General features: G+C 36.6%; 2 protein-coding genes across 9 annotated transcripts in view; one reads left to right on the top strand and one right to left on the bottom strand.

Annotated features, from left to right (window-relative positions):
* COL9A1 (collagen type IX alpha 1 chain) overlaps nt 1–9,695 on the top strand; it is a 90,050-nt gene extending 80,355 nt beyond the window's left edge. The window contains exon 38 of one of the 2 annotated variants that reach the window (XM_003926342.4): nt 7,686–8,623. In XM_003926342.4, coding sequence (XP_003926391.3) covers nt 7,686–7,870 — 185 coding nt within the window. In that variant the 3' untranslated portion in view covers nt 7,871–8,623. Of the gene's footprint in view, nt 1–7,685 lie in introns of both variants that reach the window. The other variant, XM_003926343.4, reaches the window with a different exon arrangement.
* A 107-nt stretch (nt 9,696–9,802) lies between these two features.
* The window catches only part of COL19A1 (collagen type XIX alpha 1 chain), a 364,360-nt gene continuing 352,326 nt past the window's right edge, over nt 9,803–21,836 (bottom strand). For 6 of the 7 annotated variants that reach the window (XM_074398115.1, XM_074398114.1, XM_074398112.1 and 3 more), the window contains 2 exons: nt 17,993–18,070; nt 15,701–17,813 (listed from right to left, as the gene is read on the bottom strand). In XM_074398115.1, coding sequence (XP_074254216.1) covers nt 17,686–17,813; nt 17,993–18,070 — 206 coding nt within the window. In that variant the 3' untranslated portion in view covers nt 15,701–17,685. Of the gene's footprint in view, nt 14,369–15,700; nt 17,814–17,992; nt 18,071–21,836 lie in introns of those variants that run through there. The other variant, XM_074398116.1, reaches the window with a different exon arrangement.

A 21,836-nucleotide genomic window follows, 5' to 3' on the forward strand; every position in this document is an offset into this window, starting at 1 on the left:
AACGGGATTTAGAGAAGATTTTAATATACAGTAAAGCATGGATTCATTGATGGGTGTTTAGAGGAGAAGAAAAGCAAACAGAATTTACTAAAGGTGCTTGTCTCCTTCACCAGTGGTAGGAATAGGAAGTTTTAAAGCTGATAGCATATCATCATCACAATTTACTTATCTATATATTTATGAGACAGCCTAATAATTTATTCTCTGATTTTATTGACAAATCACTTAACAGTTCTTGAACCAATGACTTGCACTATTGGCCACATTTTCCTTTATTGAAAATGTATTATGGTTTCTAGGGATTCTTACTTTGAAAAAAATCTGTTGGTAAGCCACATTTTAAATTTAAAGATGAGAAGATGGAGGAAGATCAGCTCCACGTGTGCTGTGTCCTATCAGGAGCACATTACCTCCCATCTGTAGTAAATCATTCTGAGGAGCTGAGTTGATGCGAAGTGGAGGGGGTGAGCAGGGAAAAGGGGCAAACGGGGCACCCACTCAAGTCAGTCAGAGGGGCTTCCCTGACTTGCTTTTTAGAATATCAGACCATCCACATGTAAGCAAAGTGTGAGGTAGGACAAGATCATCATTTGCAGCCCTCCCTGGGATCTCTTACACAATTATTAATTTTAGCTGATCTTGGATTTAATCTTAAACCCGAATTGTTAAAACACTTTGCATATTCCCTTTTCCAGGCTCTTAATACCTGTCCTTTCTCTTTTCTTTTTGCTTTCTTATTTTGCCAGTCCTTGCCCCTCCTTTCCTGGGTTCACTTCCAAAATCATCCCCCTCTGCTGACCCCTCTTCTCTCCCTTTCCTTTCCCCACCAGCTCTGACTGTCTCCTGTCCTTCCTTCTCACCTTCCAGCTCACTCTTCTTTCCTGCTTTTCTTATTCTAGTTACCAGGTCTCAACCTTGGTAGCCTTTCTTTCTTGGACTTTTGTTAACTTTTAATTGAGAGGTATCTGACACTATTTAGTGAAAAATCTGAGTTCCAGATTCTTTTGCAAGAATACAGGCTTTCAAATGCACAGATGCCAGAGAAGAGGGGTCTGCTGCTGTGTCATTCTCTCAGAGCTTTGGTGCGATGTCCATGTGTGGCATGCAGGTTAAAGCACCAACTGAGGGCTCTGGTTTTGAGATCGGCCCACATTCTCTTGTGGACACTGTGCATATGCTCAAGTCAGTCACATTCCTGACAACAGATTTTTGGGTCATTCCTCCCTTAAAGCTAGTACCTGAAAGTGGACTGTTTTGAAGAATAGCTTCTATAATTCAGACACCCCAGATTCACATTTTGACTCTGCCACTAACTAACATTATGATACTGGGCATGTTACTCAATTTCTCTGCACCTCAGTTTTCCCATTTATAAAACAGTGATAACAAGGACATCTCTCTGATAGTATAATTCTGATAAATAAAGAAACTCAATCCATGTAAATTGCTCAAGACAGTTCCTGGCTATAGTAGGCACTCAAGAAATGTTGGTTGTTAGTACTATTATTAATATATGAAATCCACTTTTTGCTTTTTAAGGTGGATCAAGGAGAGCTGAGGGCAAAGCTGGACCCCAGTTTAGCTCTTGCAGCTTTTTTCTCCTGTTCTTGATCAGCAGTAATATATTACTCTTTTCTAAATCGGCATCACCCCTGATGCCCCAGACCTTCCCTCCACGAAAGTCTATTTCAACTGCAAATCACAAATGCAAAGTACTGGGTAGCAGTGCATCATTTCACTGGTTAATTGTCCACTGAGGCTAGACTGCTTCTTATTTCTTGGTAGAGTTTGAATGTGACTAGGTATGTGATTTCTGATCTCTCAAAAACATAATATTAATAGGACTTTAAGGCCTGAAGGAACCTTCAAAAGGATTCTGTGCAGGAATTTCTCTGGAACCTTCTAGATAAATACACATCTTACCTAAAAGAACCTGCAGAACAGCATATTTTACAACCTTTTTTGTTGTTCCTATTGTTGGATTTGGGGCTCAGATCCTCCTGAATTTTTTTTTTTAAAAAAAAGATAGTTAGATCCTTCTTTGTGCTAACAAGGCAGCTAACAAATTTTTAACATAACTAATGTCATCATTTTCTATCAGTTGTTAGAGTTCCTGTATTCTTTGTGGACAGTTTTAGTTCCCTGGCTCCCCTCTACAATGATATGTCTCTGTTAAGTGTTAAGACATGCCCTTTAGGAACGTAATGCTACATTGCTTATTACAGAACACAGATTATTATTATAATCATTACATTGATGATCATTTTGGCTACAGTGCTTTGTTGTTTAAAAAGTGCACATGTATAATCTAGTTTGTTTCTCACAGCCAGGAGTAGGCTGGGTAAATATTTAAGAAGTGCAGACGTGGAGCCAGGCTTCCAGGGCTTATGACCTGTGCTTTTACCTCTTAGTTCTCCAGTTTCCTCTTCTGTGAATGGGAATCACCATGCCTGCTTTGTATTTAGGAGCATATATGCGCATGTGCATACATATAAAGCTCTTGGAACAGTGCCCGGCATATGGCAAACAAACACTCTGCAAATTTAACTGTTATTGTTACTCCGTTTTTAAATAATATATTTGAGAAAATATAGACTCTTAAATTCACATCCTGACAAAAGTCTCTCAGACAATAACAAGGCAGATTCATGCTTCATGAGTCCATCTTCACAAAGTGGACAAAATGATTGGCTGGCTGTTCAATCATATGATTAATTTGTCTTTGCACTGTAGTCATGTGAATTGGGCATGTCCCATAACTGCTGAGCATTTGGCTTATCTTTCTGCCTCTCTTGCAGAGCTCCAGGAATCACATTAGCAATCCCTGGAACTTTAGTCAGATTCGTGCTAGTGAGCTAGTGTTATTGCTTGGTTGGTTGTCTCATAGACCTCCCTCTGTCTGCTGCCACTGAGCTCACCCATTTAGGACTAATTCCTTGACACTCTGAGAATTTTAAAGAAACATATTTATTAATGAGTCCGACTTCCTCTTTGTGCACTCACTAAGCCAAAAAATAAGTCATTTGTATGTGAACACCAGGAAGGTGACTTGTGAGCTGAGATACTTTTTGCCTCTTGGACATGGAAGTTATAGCTAGCTTTGTGCTAGATTATACTAGGTTGTAAAACTATTCTGTTTTCTTGTGCAAGTTGGCGGAAAGGTAAACTTTGCTTGAGACTACTGAGTGGGAAAATACACATGCACACGTTCAGTTCTGGCCTAAGTTTTGCATTACCTAATTATTCCATTTCCATTGCTGCAGCTGTTTTATTTGGTTGCTGGGCCTTACATAAACCAATTTACAATTACTTAAACATACACTGCTTTGTCAAATACCTCAACCTTGAGCTCAGGAAATGTAAGAAAATCCTGGCACATACAAAAAGTCTATAAACCAGTGGATTAATTATGAAATACCCTATTTAATGTGAAAATTGTTCACTGTTTTTTTCCTGCCTATATACACAGTCCCTTTCATTCCATAGCATGTATTAGGTAAGGGGCTGCCTCCTTCAGAATGGTCCAGCCAGGATTGGCTTCCAGCAGTGTAACATGACTGCTCTCTAGTGGTTTTATGGGGAATGACATAGATACTCATTTCTTAAAAACATGAAATGTTTGGCAATAACATTTTTAAGTTTCTCTTTTATTTTAATTGACATATAATAACTATACATATTTATGGTATATGTAGTAATGTTTAAATTGAAATATTATGTAATTACCAGATTAGGGTAATTAGTATATCCATCATCTCAAACATGTATCATTTCTTTGTATTGGGAACATTCAACATTTTTATAGGTCCTTGACATTTCAGAAATCCATGCAATCATTAGGCAGTTAGTGTAAGTAACACACACATGAGGCAGACAGAGCAAAATAACATTTTAGACCTATGTTTTCTCTTTCTGAAGAGTTACAAAGTAGATGACAGATATTCATTAAGGCAGGTGTTGGGCTAGCTGTTTATGCACATTTTGTGAACAGTTATTATGAGTCAGCTTTACTTTTTGGGTGCTGTGGATGTGGACATAGTGTCACTCAACTGAGGCTTCCACATAGTTTAGAACTAAAGTCCATGAGAGCAAAAGCCTGGGTCAGGGCTCTCCAGAGCCTGACAATCTGCTATGTTAAGGCTGTTTTTTCCCCCCATCTTTGATATTTCTACAGGGCAAAACCTCAGAAAAATATCTTAGTTTCTTGTGATCATTAGAGCTCTGCAAAAATCAATACTGCTCTTTGTTTTTGTGCCTCTGTCTACTTCCTGGTCAACTCAAGCCCATTAAAAAAAAATGAACACATACACACACCCTGCCACAACCCCTAAACTCTTCTACAGAGTTAAAAAAAAATCAATACATAGGAAAATACAGTTAGATTAGTGCAGTGATTAAGGGTCCTCATTTCTCAACACTCTCTAGCTGTATGACTATGGACAATTATTTGACCTTCCTAACTCTCAGTTTATACATGAGAAAAATTGGCTTAATAATGAGCATAGTGTATGGCACATGAAAAAATGGAAAAGAGAAAGCATTCTTATTCAACATTGGTGATGATGATGATGATGATGATGATGATGATGATGATGATAGTGACATCATCCAAAGCTCCAAAGGATAAATTGCCGCATTTGCCAAAGGCAGAATTGGATGAGATGTCATTTCATAAAATAAATCAAAGGTAGACAGGATGGCTTCATCAACTCTTCCTTCAGAGGATAAGCAGCAATTTGGAATGAACTCAGCAAGGTAAAAAAGAAAAAGAAAAACTTCTCCTGGAGTGTGTTAATATGGGGAACTAAATGTGAAAATCTAAAAGGCTATCCTTTTGCTTTTTAATATTGTTTGTGTATTAGAGAATTAAATTCTCAAGATTTTTTGCTGGCTCTACAAATGTTGAAAAAAATCTGAATTAGTTGCTAACATTTAAACATTAAGAGCTATTTGTTTAAAAACTCAGCTTCCTGGCTTCTCTTGAAAATGATCTGTTCTGGCAACGCCGGCCTGTATTCCCCAATGGCAGCTGTTAGCTGGAGAAGAGCTGGTGCCTGCATCGACTTTCCAGCTCACCACAGGCCTCACTCCTCCCTTTTGTCTCCCCACACTTATGTGGAACATTAGTGGCCAAATATTAGTGCAAATATATTTCATTGCATTTGCACTTTACGTTTTCAGCTCATGAAAACAGTGGGGGAATTTCTTAATCCAGGCTCATTTCTTTATAACATCAGGGATCAGCAAACTTTATTTGTGAAGGATCAGATTCTTGGGCTGCAAGCACCACGTTGCAGCTGCTCAGCTCTGTCCTGATAGTGCCAAAGCAGCCACAGACAGTATGTAAACAAATGATCAGGGTTGTGTTCTAATAAAACTATTTATAAAAACAGGATTTAGCTCATGAGCAGACGTTTGCCCACCCCAATCTAAATGACCATCCCGGCCCCTGTGGTTATTTGGTTTTCTACATCTTCTGTGGGCATTTCCTCCTCCTAAACTTGATTTGATTTTAAGGCATACCTGGTATGTCTCAGTGGGGACATTCCTACTGACAAGGTGCATGAAAATCAGATTTAGATCTGGCTCATCTTTGAAACCTTAAAAAAAATCACCTTCACCTTTAACTGCATCTGGTGTCAAGAATCTTAACGGTACTGCTAAAGGCATAGTTCTGCTACAGCCTTATCTATAGATGCTGTGGGTTAGGGTGAAGGTTTCTCAGGGGCCTCATTAGAAGAAAACACATAATGATTTCCTTCATACTAACTAGGTATAATTGAATGAAAGTGTATGGGATAAATTAGAGGAAATTACTTATATATCCTCTTATCTATAGCTTCAAGATGGATAAATTCAAAGATAATTATGCTTCCTTAAAGCTTATTAATATATTGCCCTATGACATTGCTTTGTGTGGATCGAATTGTATGCACCAGAGGAAGAATGAGATTTTACGTAAAACGGGATCTCTAATCTATCCTTCTAAAAGTATGTGAGATATATGTAATAAGACCACTGGATAAGATCATATTACTATAGTAAGACCCAGAAAAGACATGCAAGAAGACTACTAAAATAGAAAAAGAAAAGTAAAAACCGCAGAGAAAAAAGGAAAGTAACCAAATATAAGCAAATATGTAATTGAACATGTAGATGTGGCTTCCAGCTTTTTGGCAGAAAGGCCAAGTTAAGATGGCTGAGATGGAATGAGGATCTATCGTATATTATATTGGCATACACAATTTGTTTTACACTGAATTCTCATCACCACTTTTATAATAATTGTGTGAAAGTGCTGCTGGTGCATTGGGGTAAGCATTTAGCAGACATTCCTCTTTGTTATGGGGTGCTGTGCCTCCGAGAATGTGCCCCACTGAAGGCAACATACAACCCTTGAACACAACAAAAAGAAGAAAAGTTAAGAAAAGCCCCCAAAGAACCTGTAATGGCGAATTTCATGTTGGGGTAAGCCTTTCGTGAGAAAAATATGAAATTTTGTAGGGTGAATGGCACAGCCTTCTAAAAGACATTAACCAGTAATAACTTAGTAATTATAATAATAGCTCCTATTTATCAGATGCTTTCAACTGTAGAATTTTATTATTATTATTATTTTTAAGATGGAGTCTTGCTTTGTTGTCCAGATTGGAGTGCAGTGGCATGATCTTGTCTCACTGCAGCCTCCACCTCCTGGGTTCAAGTGATTCTCCTGCCTCAGCCTCCTGAGTAGATGGGAGTACAGGTGCCCACCACCACGCCTGGCTAACTTTTTTGTATTTTTAGTAGAGATTGGGTTTCACCATTTTGGCCAGGCAGGTCTCAAACTCCTGACCTTAGGTGATCTACCCACCTCAGCCTCCCAAAGTGTTGAGATTATGGGCGTGAGCCACTGCACCCAGCCTGAATTTAATTATTGAGAAGACATTATCCCATCTTCTCAATAATTAGTAGATGAAGAAACTGAGAGGTTAATGACTCGCTAATGTCACATTATTCATAAATGGCAGAGCTAGAATGTAAAGCTATTTGTCTCCAAAACCTGTTTTTTAACCGCTGAACTATACTTTTCCCTGCCCAGATGTTGCTCAACTATTAGAAGTAAGGAATACTGCTACTGCATTCAAATGAAATATAATGTGAGCCACAAGTGTGAGTTGCATGTATGATTTTAAATCAAGTAGCCACATGAAAAAGATAAAATTAATCAAGTGACATTAATTTAAATAATACAGTTTACTTAACCCACTGTGTGCAAAAGATTATTTCATCATGTAATAGACACAAATATTAATGAACTATTTTACATTTTTTATATGAAGTCTTTAAAATCCAGGTATGTTTGATACTTAGTTCATCTCCATCTGGCCTTGTCACATTTCAGTGCTCAATAGACACCTGTGGCTGGAGGCTGCCATGCACAGTGCAACTCTACTGATGGAGATGTGGTTAGAGACACCAAGGTCTCTTTCTACTTTTAATTTCTATGAAAATCCAAGTCCAAGGAAGGAATGTTATCATCATCATCATCTTCAACACCAGTCATCAACAGTCATTATCCATTATTTCCAAAAGCATTTGTTAAGCCTCTTACCTGAGCACTGCTGAGCTGTGCTCTGGTCTTCTGCCAGTTTGCATCAATGAGGATTCTCCTGTTCACATGTGCAATCTTCTGTGTGTTTCAGGTGACCCAGGCCCTGCCAGCTATGGAAGAAATGGCCAGGATGGTGAGCGAGGCCCCCCGGGGGTGGCAGGAATTCCTGGCGTGCCTGGACCCCCAGGACCTCCTGGGCTTCCTGGTTTCTGTGAGCCAGCCTCCTGCACCATGCAGGCTGGTCAGCGGGCATTTATCAAAGGGCCTGACCAGTGAAACGCTTAGTGCTGCATGGCTCTCTGCATGAATCACACCTGGTGAAGGAGCTTGGGGGAGAAATACCACCCAAAGCTGGGGCAAAGATGACGATGTGTTACCTTCAGCATGATTACAGAAGTCCTACTTGACAATCAGATTTAGAAGAACGGTGCTATTCAATAAGTTCTCTTTCCTTTCCTTGGAGGGAAGGAAGACAGCAGAGTCATCAGTTAAAAAAAAAAAAAAAGAAAAGAAAGAAAAAACCAAACACCTCCCTTGAATAAATTTATACTCCTCTTCCCAGGATCTTGAGCTTTAGTGTGCTATACCTATGTGTCTTATCGTGGGCCACTGTGCCAATAAACAAAAACAACTGTTTGGTTTACCTCAGTTGCAGTAGTTATTTTCATTTAGATGTTGTTCTCAGATTACTGTTTCAGTTATGTAGAGGATTACTACACTAGTTATGAAGAAACCCCACTACATGGAATTGGTGCTTAAAATCCCATCAATGTGCTGTGTCTGGAGTGATAAGAAAGGGCTACATTGCCCGAAATGATTTCCTTATGTTACGAATTGGTTTTCTTCTTCAGCCTGAACTGCATGTACTGTACCCCAAACCTGTTAATATTTTGAGCGCTTCTATATGAAAGCAAAGAAAGAATTTTAATACTCTGGCATTCGTAAATGTTATTGATGAGATTATTTATTTTAAAGGTTTGAGGTAACATCTCTGGTTGTACCAAAGAAGAAATAAATATGGTTTCTTAATCTCTTGCATGTTTTCTTATAAATAATCATGTTCATTGAAAATAAGTTACTGAGCTTATTTAGAGACATTAAACATTACTTAATTACTGATTCGATAGGTGTATGTTTATAATATTAGTGTTTTTTTCTACACAGAGTAATTGAAAAGCTGTTCCACAGAGCATGTTACCCTATGACAGGTGTGTGTGTGTGTGTGTGTGTGTGTTTGTGTGTGTGTGTATGGGGAGAGCTTCATGAACCTTTTTGAAATGTTAATTCCCTAGAAAGATGCACAGGTACATATGTGTCTATATTTTTGTATAGTATATTTCAGAGATTTCATGGACTCCTTTAAGTCTAGCCTTGCTTTATTTCTAGGTTAAGAACCACTGCCTTAATTTCAAAGGTTTGTTAGCTCCCTCCTACTCAGAATTTTATTGAAAACATGAGTTATGTTTCATCATTTCTTAAAAATTTTATAAAGGCAGCTCAGCTAAAGCACTGTATACTTAAGTATTTCCTGACCACTTAAGCACTTTATTATTTATGTAATCTTATTGGCTTGCTGTTTCATTGACATCTAATTAACTATACAGCAGATTTAATATATTTTATATCACAGAGCCTATAAGTAACTTGTGCTGGGGTGCAGAACAGTGGCTCAACATCATCAGTATCTTTAGTTTATGGAACTAAATTCCGCCAAGTCAAAGGGAAGTGAGCCCTAATATAATTTTTTATATTTTTTTCTATGCATACTTTTATACATTTTAAAATTCTAGTCCTAGTTGCTTGGTTAAATCAATCATTATGTAATCTGTATTTGTATTTCTTTAAAACTGCTTACAGCATTAGTTTTATGCTTCCAGCATGAGTTTTGCTTAAGAAGAAAGATTCCAACTTTGCCACATAGATCAGTGCTATGTTTTACAAAGGCTGCAAGAATGGTCTTTTCCTTTTTTTGGATATGATTTTTGAAAATAAAGATCTCTGTTATAGCTCCCTAAAACAGTACTTTAAAAAATGGCAAACTTTTTCAGGAGCTGTGACACATAATTAAATAAATGCATAGAAATTATTTTTCCACCAAAGTGCTTTTATTTTAACTAGAGTGACATAATCAAATACGATAAAAGAAAAATTAGATAATCAGACTTCTAAGTTTTATAATATTCATAAGAAAATTTAAAAATAAAATTTCAAAGAACAGTTCACTCAACTGTTTTACATACCTGGTTATGTAAAGGTTGTACAACAAGCTCCACAGATATAGTCAACAACATTGGAAACAACCATTTACAAATAGATTATGCAAAACTACCACATTCCAAATGGCAGGAACAATTCATTATAAATTTCAGTTAAGTGAAGTAGTTTACAGAAGCAGTAGATACTTGACATAGAAATTGCAAAGAAAAGCGCCCAGCAAATTCCCTTCATGAAAGAGAGTTGACAAATTTTGAATCCAACCAAGTATGTCTCTCTAGCAAAATAGAAATCTCAAATTCTCTCTGAGATATTTTTGAAAGTTGGATGAAGTGGCAACTAGAGCACTCACTGAGAGAGGAAAGTGTAAATAATTAAAGTTGGTTCTAACCTGGCATGTTAATTAAGGGCAAATAATTTCTGATTTATTTCTAGCTAGTGTGTCTATAGCAGTATGACATGATTTTCAACACAAATACCTGACAGGTTGGTTATGAACTATGGAAATCACTTCCTAGACTGAGCACATAAATTCACTGGCATGGTTTTGGATAATTGGCTTCTGCACAGCAGAAGAGTATGAATGCGTAGTCATATCAGGATAGGTGATGGATCTGATTATGTATGGATACTTTGTTTCAAACTGACTGAACAGATACTGTTATTCTTAAACATCATTAGTAAAATCTGATTTATCTGCCACCTGAAATAAGCTTAATATAAATCCCTGCTTTAGAAGATCACCTTTACTGTATTTTTAAAATTTTTTGGTGATTATAGTGTTTCTGAGATATAGTCTCTGAGTTTAAAAGTAAGCCAAGGCCAGGCATGGTGGCTCACACCTGTAATCCCAACACTTTGGGAAGCCAAGGTGGGAGAATAGCTTGAGCCCAGGAGTTTGAGACCAGCCTGGGCAAGACAGTGAGTCTCCCGTTGCTACAGAAATAAAAACAAGTTTAAAAATTAGCCAGGCATGGTATTGAGTGCCTGCAGTCCCATCTACTTGGGGGTACTGAGGTTGGAGGATCACTTGAGACCAGGAGTTTGAAGCCGTGGTGAGCTATGATTATACCACTGCACTCTAGCCTGGTGACAGAACAAGACCCTGTCTCTAAAATAAATGAAGTAAACCAATATAGGTGAAAAACCAATAGAAACACTGATTTCCAAATATCAAGAAAACTACTTAAAAATATTTGCTGGTAGCCTGGCAAAAGGAGTGAAAACTCAGTATTAAGGAAAAAATACTAGCAAACTAGCAATCTTGCTGTTTATAGAGGGGCAACAGACATAAATGGTTTTAAATATGTTTTAAAAAAAGAATACTTGTGTTCAATAAACATAGGTCAAGTCCTTTTTTACAGAGTCAAATACTTTTCAATTGTGTAGCCTTATTTTAGTGAGTTGTGATCTAGGACATGGCTGTATTAAGTACCTATGGCTCAGGAATGATTTAAATCAAAATGGGCTGACTGCAGTAATGTCTATAAATACACATGCTCAAATGCTCTTTTAATAATGAACAAGAGGGAGTGTAACATCTTTGATAGATCTGGGTATCAGGAAGAGGATGCTAACTGAAAATTACTTTTAGTCTTAATAAACGGCAATTCATGCTAACTTTCTGCTTAAGATGTCTTCACAAATTAGTCTTGACTCCAAGTTATTGAAGTGTAGCTGGAGAAAGAACAAGTGACGGAAATTGTCTCCAACAAACTACCTCTCTTTCTGAGATATATTTGAAATTCCATTTTGTCTCAAAGTTGAAAATGTGTGTGTGAAAAGACAATATTCTTTAGAGAGCACCTAATTAAATTATCCAAAGGGGGCCTGAAGATAGGAATAGTTAAGAACTATGTAGTTTATTATCCAGTATAGGTAAACATATAAATCTTCTGGCAGGTTTTGATGTAATTAATTTCTGTTAAGAAAACCTGCTATGTATTCAACTACTTATTGCCTATTGTCTTATTATTCATGATGCCAGAGCTTCTACTGATGAGAAAAGTTAATTGTGTTATTTCTTACCTCCCTCAAGGACCTCTAGAGCAAAAAGTCTCAAATGATTTTAGGGAGATGATCACTCTGGGGGACAAAAGTCCCAAAGGACTGCTTGCTCTCTGGCTTTTGTTTTTGTGTATAATTCTCATCTGAAATAATTAAACTAGGCTTTTTATGAACTGTCAGATGGGTGATGAACTTAATTATTTCAAGCTGAGCGATGATTCATGTGACAAACAAAACTATAATTATGGTATAAACATGAACCCTGCAATAGACCAATTAAAATTCCTTGGACACCGGTGGGGCTTGTGGTTAGCCAAGAGTGCTTCTGGAGCATCTCTGTGCCTGACACCTAACAGAACGGACTGAAGCATGGAGCTTCAGCCTACAGGAGTGATGAAGAGTAGATACGGCCTTAATAATTGCATCTTAGATTTCCCTGACATAAGGTCAAATCCTTTATTGCTGAGATAGGTGACAAGCTCATTATGCTTAATGAATCAAGGCCTCAAAGCGTTATGTACATGTGGGATTTAGAATAAAACTAGTGCCATTGCACTTAACATGAGTATATTCAATTAAACCTTAAAGAGTTTGATGAGGAAAGATAGAGAACAAACAAAATAGGGGCAAACACATCCTAAATGTTATTTAAAAATAAAGAAGTTGGGTGGACAAGGTGGCTCACGCCTGTAATCCCAGCACTTTGGGAGGCCAAGGTGGGTGGATCACAAGTCAGGAGTTCAAGACGAGCCTGGCCAACACAGTGAAAGCCCGTCTTTATTAAAAATACAAAAAAATTAGCGGGGCATCATGGCGGACAGCTGTAATCCCAACGACTTGGAAGGCTGAGGCAGAGAATTGCTTGCACCTGGGAAGCAGAAGTTGCAGTGAGCCAAGATTGCACCACTGCACTCCAGCCTGGGTGACAGAGCAAGACACTGTCTCAAAAAAAAAAAAAAAGTTGTAAAATATGCCCAATACAACCTGAATTTAATTTAAAGACATTGATGTGCTGAAAAACATTTATCCCCAAAATGTACTTTACATAACACAATAAAATAAAAAGTTGTAAAATAGCTAGCAACTTTACTTACACCCAGAAGCTTAGTATGGTCACACAATACATACACTTCTGATAAACTGAAATCTTATTTACCTCCTCATTTAGTGAAATCTCTCACTTTATTAGTATTCACTTGTGACAAATTCATGTAGCAAGTAGCTAAGTCCTCGAGTTGTACCACATCACTCACCATTGGATCTGAACTTGCAATTTTTTTTCCACTTAGATTTTCTCAGACTTAGCTTTGGTTTTACAAGCCTGTCTTATCTTTCAGGCAAATTCTTGCTGTGATGGGTCTACTTATCTGAATGAGTTTTTTCTGTGTTCACTTGTGTCTTCATTTAATTTAACCAAATTGATCAGTTACTCTGCCATGATTTTGGTGAGTAAAACATTTGGATTATAGCTCCAGGTATGCCATACAATAAAAATGACAACAGTCATTTGTCCTATTGCCTGAGACTTTTAGTAATTGAACAAATTTAACATAATTAATGCTACCTTTACCAGCCAGCTAATAAACACAGTTCAATGGACTAAGTCACTTTGAATTACGTAGGCATACAAGATACAAATTCAAATCTTTTCTGCATCTCCTCCTCTTTAAAGCCTGCAAAATCCTTGTGAGCAGAGATGGGGATAGTGCAAAAATGCATCAACACTCAAGTATTAAGAAATAACACTGGGAAACCATGACAGTATACACTTATGTGTCTTCAGAAGGTGGACACAGACAAGTGTGAAAAATAAGAAGAGCGATGGACAAATCTGCAAAACTATTCTCAGTATTTATTAAAACAACTTCAGCAAAAACACTTAACAGATAAATTCTCAATCTCAGTGTATTATTAATGTTATGAAAATAAAAATGGTACTTTGAAAAAAGTGTTTCTAATTGTACTTTTGTAAATAGTGATGTGTTCTAGAAAAATATAAACATTATACAAATGTAATTGTAAAATTTTAAGTACACTGAATAATATAGAGTTTAGACATTGTGTAATTTTATAAATTGTCTACTTCTTGTGATAAGCTAAATCTTTTTTTTTCTTGTCTGTTGAAAGAGAGTATCCTGTCTAAAAGGCAGGATAATTATTTAGATGTGTATATATCGATCACTAAAATATGAGAGTGGCATATAAACAGCTATGAATAGTAAATCTTCATCTTAAGTAAACATGTAAATACGTATATGTCCACCGAATAAATAAAATCAAAACAGTCAACAAACCAAAGGGTATTGTGCCTGTTTCATATAGATGCTTAAAATTAGGAGAAACATAAATTAACAAAACAAATTAACAAAAATTATCTACAGAAGTAAAAAAAAAAGTGCAAAGGCAAGAGTTTGATTTAGTTGTCCACTAAACTGTTTGTAACTTTTTATTTCTGTTACTCAGTTCTTTTGAACAAATTGCTTTAAACGCCATCTTCTGGACAAATGGAGGTATATCACAGGTTCCCAACAGATGAGAGAGACTGCAGAAAGGCTAATAAAACAGATTCATAAAAATTACTTTTAAGCCAACTATCAAATGATTACTTTAACAGAAAACATATTTTAATATAATTGCTTATGTTCTTTAAGTGAATAAAATTTTAAAGTTTAAACAATATCAAAAAATATGGAAATAAACATAGGGTTACTTTGATCACAAAGTGAAACATTTAAAAGGTTAAAACTGGCTGTATTTCTGTTATGGTTAGACGTAATGGTCAATGTCTTCAGTTGGAAAGCACAATGAACAAATTCATGAATTATTCTTCTATTTTTCTTTGGATTCCAAAGGCCATAAATATTAATTGAAGTCATACTTTAATCTTTCCATAGAAAGACTTCTGTCTGAAAGTGTTTTGAGTTTGTTATAAAATGTAAGATTGGAATTCAGACATACTTGCATATGGAACACCGTTTTAATATTAACTGTCATCATGGCTCATAAAAATTATTTTGTATTTAAACATGTATGTTGTTTTCTGGAGTGCAAACAAGAGATAATTCATGAAATTGAATCATTCTTCTCCCCTGCTTTGAACATCACTAACATCTATGTGGAAATAAACATATGTTTCGGAATAGAATAAAATGATACAAGGGATTTGGCAACCATCAAGTCATTTAGAGGAACATTTCCCAACCTACTCTGGGGCCCAAATTATTTACTTTCTTTTTATTAAAGGAATTGGGCAACTGCCAAAGCTCCACTTCATTTGTTGTTAAATTAGCTGGACCCAGCATTTCTTGCTGCCCTTTGTTGCACATCATGTGTAAAGAGCTGAGGCAGGAAAAAGTATCTGAAGGTAAATAATAGAGTAGGGTGAGAAAGGCTTGTGCCATGTGAACACAGCCCTGTTTCTCTAGTTATGTCAAATTTAGTCACCTTTCCCAGTTACTAAAAATGAGCTTGTGTCATTGTGACAAATCTGCTTTGTAATATGCATCATATTTCCCCATCCCATCAAATTACCTGAATAAATACAAATTTTTGAAATATGAATTAACCAGTCAAGCATTAATGGAATTTAGAAAGATTTCTAAATATACAATTTGTAAAAAAGAATGCATGACATATTTCATAGAATAAAAATAAATGGGTAATAAAACAAGAAAATGAATTGTCTATTCATGTCTATGAAAGGAAAAACTCAAAAACCAAAAAATAAAGACCAAAAAAATTGATTATCATCAGCAAAAAAGGCCATGAAAATGTTAAAATGATAAAATAAATATTTTTAAATTAGCAAAGAGGCAAACATAAACCACCTACTAATATGAAAAAATAATCTTTGAAAACATACAAAATGTTTAGCTTTTTGACAAATTCAAGTAAATTAATATGAGTGGCAGATAAGTTGTAAGCTTTTAGAAAATTCAACAAATTAAAAGCTCATGATATACACATAGCACCAAATTTTAGATCTATGTACACTTTTTTGGGATAAATTACCATTTTACTAAGAAAACACATATCTATATTCCAATTGTGTAAGTTTAAAACACAGCACCATTGTGGGTATTGCACAAGAACGAAAGCAAAAAAGAAAATCAATTTCAAAATGCTTACAATAAATAACCTTGTAAAATAAAATAAACTTGGAATTGAAATATACAGCATAATTCAACATGAAATACCTAAAACGTTGTAGGTATGCACAGCCATTGTAGACAGTACCTGACCAGCAGTTCATTAATCTATAATGAAAACCAGTTCAAATCATGATGCATTTGAACAAACCGTGCCTTAAATTAGGCATGTTCCTCAGACACAATTCTGTTCACAGCTTTTACCAATTTTAGTGGGCTTGCCTTTCTAAACTCATTTTTCAGTAAACAGACAAAAGCAATCATCCCATCCTGTTTTAGCCAAATTGAAGTGTGAATCAGGTGTGAATCCTGATTGCTGTGACAGGCAGGCTCTTGTGGCATATTCCCACATTTGTGGACCCATCATCTAGATTTCTGCAACATCCTTATGCCCAGTATTCTAGAGAATCAGTGCCTGTCAACCAACAGTTCCTCGATTAATGTATAGCTAATCAATAGTAAGACTGTTTAGTCATTTGGTTGATGATCACTGTATTTTTGTTTCTTTTCAGAGGACATGGTGTTGGAGTGGGAGTGAGCTCTTTGGTCTGAGCACTAGTTGCCTATTCGGTCCTATAGTTTTCCTTTGTTGAGCTGTACCTCTTGCTGCAGCTTCTGGAGAAATATAATTCTCCTTAAGAGCTGTTGGGCTTTGCCTTCTTAATATGCATTTGCTGACACTATAAATTCATCTTCCAGGACAATTGAGTTTCTTTTCCATTTGTTACACATCCCATTCTTTGTTCTGCTGGTGGCTTCTTGTCTTAAAGTCTGAGGGTGATGAGGTCATAAGGATAATGGACACAAGGGCCCAAAGATCTTGCTAGGCCATTGAAGCTTTAATAGTACCAAAGACGGTTTGGTGGTTTCACTACCAAACACTCCATAGGGAAAACAGCTTTCTGTTGACCAAATGAGAAACTCACTGGGAGGACCACAAAGTATTAGGCTTTTTTTTTTGCAGAACTCATACACAACCTGGAATTCGATACTCCCTTTTCCTGTAGTACTTATTCATGCCAGTGGTGATTGCTTTGAATTGAGCTCATTATACAGAATTAACAAAGTCATTTCAGTAGTTGGCTATGCTGGGTGTTTGGGCTCCCTGATAAAACAGTTTCCTGTGTTTTTTTTTTTTTTCCTCAAAACATAAGTTATAAAATGAAGTTCTTATTGCCTATTTTTCAGCATAAGTAGGATAGATGTAGATGGTATAAGAATTCTTAAGTTATAAAAAGTAGTCAAAAAACATTCAAGAGGAGCAATGTACTATATCAAAAAACTTGACAAAATGTTTAGCAATGACAGTAAATTTAAACACCAAGAAAACGTAAAGTTAAGTCTGAAACTTTAAAATTCAGAAATCAAAGGCCAACCACATGTTGATGAATCTACAAAATGGATATCATCATCAGTCTACTAAGTCGCAAGATGCAATTTCCTTTTGAAGAAGAACTAATGATAAGATTTACTTGCATATTTCATATCTCTGACTAAAAATCATAGCAATTGTAAAGCAAAACATATGGAATGAATTTGGAAAAAATCAAAAAATGCTGATTTGCAATTGCTATAGGAATAGGATTCAAATGGTTGCTTTTAATGTCTGGCTTACTAAAAAAGAAAAAAAAAGCAAACCACATATCACGAGGGTTTGATGGTATTAAGATAGCTCCAATGGCAAGGAGGTATCACCAGGAACCAAGTCTTCTTCAGGTGTGTTCATTTCCCACCTGTCTGCTGATGGGCATGAGACACAGGATAGAGGCAATCTTCTGGGTTACATCTTCCACTAGGTCCTGGGGGGCCCTGGGGGCCTGGTGCACCTGGTGAGCCTGGTATACCCAGAGCTAATGACATAAAAAAAAAACCCAAAACTAATCACAATGCAGATCACATATAGCTCTCCCTGTCTCCAACCCTCTAGCCAACATGGATCACTCAACTTGACATATAAGGACCCTAGAGGAGAAGCATGGTTTTCATTTTTAAAGGCTTGTTTGTGTTGTGAAGAGAGTATCACTCTTACCTGAAGTCCCAGGAAGACCTGGACTCCCTGGCAGCCCAATTCCAGGTTCACCTCTTTCTCCCTTCTGTCCTCGGTAGCCTAAATAAGAAATATATAAAAAAGAGACACATGAAAATGGTTCTATGGCAACACAGCACATACAAGAACCATTTTCTGACTCTGTGATAATTATGTGATTCATTTGCTTAACATAAATTATACATTAACTAACTGTTTTGCATTAACCACATATTAAACTTACATGTCAAACAGATTGGGTACAATAGGGCAATGAAGATCTTAAAAACATGCAATTACTATAAAAATTTCCAACTTGTCAAACTCTTTTTTTTCTTTTTTGAGATAGAGTCTTGCTCTGTCACCCAGGCCGGAATGCTGCAACCTACACCTCCTGGCTTCAAGTGACTCTCCTGTTTCAGCCTCCTGAGTAGCTGGGATTACAGGTACTTGCCACCATGCCTGGCTAATTGTTTTGTATTTTTAATAGAGATGGGGTTTTGCCATGTTGGCCAGGCTAGTCTCGAACTGCTGACCTCAGGTGATCTGCCCGCCTTGGCCTCCCAAAGTGTTGGGATTAGAGGCGTGAGCCACCATGCCCAGCCCCACTAGTCAAACTCTTGAGAGCGAGATTTTGGCTCTGAAAATGATACCTAAATAAATCAATCTTGCAAATAGCTATGACAAGTTGTTTGAGTTCTTTTCAATAGGAATTCTGATTGAAGGTGAGGCATAGGCTAAATGTAAGAAGTATACTGAAAGAGTCTTGCTTAAAATGAGAACAAGATAATATAATAGGAATATGAACCTTATTTCAAGAATTAAAGGAAATGAAAACAACAAATAACTCAAGATTCTAATAAACCATAGCAAGAGCATATGTGAGCTAACTCATCTAAAAAGGTAGGTCTGTGTTCAAATGATCGACTATAAACATTATATTCTCTTTAGGTAAAGTTTAAACATCTACCCCATGTTTGAACGTGGCAATGTAAACCTCCAAAGGAACTTCAGCAAAGCTAGGAAACAAGAGGAGACTGAGAGAGTCTCCCAAATGAACTTCATCAATTTAAGCTATTTTAACCAAAATGAATTAGGTGTAAGATCTGTCTACATTTTAAAACAAATTATTCTTAATATGCTTGCTACTGGCTGAGCTAGAAGAGTACAGAGAAATTTGTGCCTCTGGAAGTCATTATCCTTGCTTATAAAAAGCATAAAGCACTTTTATCTGGGTTTTATATATTGGTATCCATATCTATGTAATACTTGGAATGAAAGATTCCATGCTGTAAGAGTTTCACGGTGATGGTAAATAGAGTTTTTATTTCTAACTTTTTCATACTTAAACAGCTCCTTCAAGATCGCTCCTTGTCCCAAATGGACAGAGCAGCCATGCAGACTCATGTGGACACACAGCTAAGATACAGTAGGAGAGCATCTCAGTATGAAACAGTAAGCCATGACTTAGTTGTGCTTTTTCATAAAGGTGTGATATCACAGCAGAATATGGCAGGAGGAGAAAATGTAATGCTCCCTATGAATAGTAAGTATGATCAATTATTTCCCATTATTGTTGAGAATTAGCAGTTTTTGGGGTTATCATTTTCACCTTTGACTAAGCCATACAATGTACACATTATTATCTGAACAACATTGGCAATGTAATCACCACACAGATATTTCTTTGCTTTATATGTATGACCTGATCATAAATGTGAAACTAGTGTCAAAAAGAATATATGTTAAAAATATTTTGAAGTATATGGTAGAAATACATCCACCAGCAGAAAACTTTCACATATCTGTATTTGAAAATTGAGTTAAAGATACTCAATACAATCCTAGATCCTAGAGAGAACAGTGGCTTTGACATGTGACATAATATCCTTAGTTGATCTATATTCAAATTTAAAATATTTCCAGGATCTCTTTGACGTAAGTTACTTTTACTTAACATATGTGAACAGCAGGGAAAAACTGTATATACTTCGGGTCATTTGAAAGCACCCTCCCAAATCCATTACTTAAACATTTCTGGAGTAAAATAATATTTATTACCTGAGGCATATTTGATAGTTTAACTCAGGTCCCACTATTACAGAAAGGTTATAAAGTTGACCCTCAGCTATCGCAGTAAGTACTTAAGATTACAGGCTAAAAAATGAGGAAGAAAGAATAATAATTGGAGATACACGAACTTTTGATTAATAAGAGGTTTAGCAGGATTGTAACACAATTCCAAATGAAGAATATATCTACTAAAACTTACCTATTTCATTTAAATTCAGTTCTCAGATTTGCAATATAACGCAAAAACATACTGTTCCACATGGATTTCAGTGCATACAGTATTATAATTAAGAAACTAATTTGTGTATTTGTATAAGGTAACATTTACCCTTCTCCTGTCTAATGTAATAATTTCTTTGTACAAATTTCTCAGTGTGTTAGGTTAATAATTACCTGTTATTAATAGATAAAGTGACTGAATTGCACAAGTACAGGAGAGGTTTCTACTCTTGAATTTACTATTAAGATCCCAATCTCATTCATTGTAAAGGCTGCCATAAAGCTGAAGCGTCTTTTTTATTATTACTTCATAACAAAACTCCTGGTAGGATTGCTAACAAAGTCAATGACGGCTTTCCCCATTTATAGAATTAAGCTTTTCACCTCTTCAGGGTGGGCCTGTCTTTAAATTTGGAGGAGGCTGGTCTGTCTGCAAAGAATATAGTCTATGTGTTTCCATAGACTATAAGTCTACAGGATAGGCCAGGCATGGTGGCTCACACCTATAATCCCAGGACTTTGGGAGGCCAAGGTGGGCAGATCACCTGAGGTCAGGAGTTCAAGACAAGCCTGGCCCACATGGTGAAACCCAATCTCTACTAAAAACACAAAAATTAGTAGCGAGTGGTGGTGGGTGCCTATAATCCCAGCTACTGGGATTATATAAATTGGGAGGCTGAGGCAGGAGAATTGTTTGAACCGGGAGGAGGAGATTGCAGTGAGCCATTGTACTCCAGCCTGGGCAACAAGAGCGAAACTCCGTCTCAAAAAAAAAAAAAAAAAAAGTACAGGATGACAGCTTGATATCACTGTAGCTCACATGGGAAAACAAATAAAACCCCAGCAGTGTCCTAAGTGAAAGCATCTAGAGGAGTGCTAGTCATTGATGAAACTTGGTGCTTGGTGTAGTTTTTCGGATGGTACACTGTGTTTATTTCTAGTAGGAAGATTTCAGTTTAGACTCCAGAGATTTACTTCTAACATTGTAAATCCGTGCACCTATATACATACTGGAAAAAGGCCAGAAAATGATGTTATTGGAATTTTAGGAGAGACAATTGTTCATGGTGGGCATGGCGGGGGTGATGGGGTTGGGGGTTTCCTCATGCCTTACAAGTTGTTTAGCCTTCCTGGTTCTGGTCCACCAATTGACAGCAGCACCTTTCAGGCATTTTGACACACATTCACACATTCTCCCATAGCCAAAGGCCCCTAATGCTAATAAATTTGAAAGGTCGAATCTATACATCACATGAGCTACCCTATGGACCACTGGCTTACAAATAACAGGTTTCCTTCATTATAAACCAGTGCTTCCTATAAACAGTATATATGATCAATTACTTTAAAAGTGCACAAGTAAGAACAACTACTCCCACTACTGTCCTTTTGGATCTGATGCAAGGTGCATGGAATGGGTGTAGCTGTTTTCTCCTACAGGTCCCACATGTGAGGTTCCTTCTGAAATGAGTAGGGCTTTAGGTGTGGCATCCATTCCTTGGGTGGAACAGGCGATGGAGAATCAGCTGTGTTTGCGAAAGTTTAAATGAAGTTT

This window comes from Saimiri boliviensis, chromosome 4 (assembly GCF_048565385.1).
Source record: "Saimiri boliviensis isolate mSaiBol1 chromosome 4, mSaiBol1.pri, whole genome shotgun sequence".
Classification (NCBI taxonomy): domain Eukaryota; kingdom Metazoa; phylum Chordata; class Mammalia; order Primates; family Cebidae; genus Saimiri; species Saimiri boliviensis.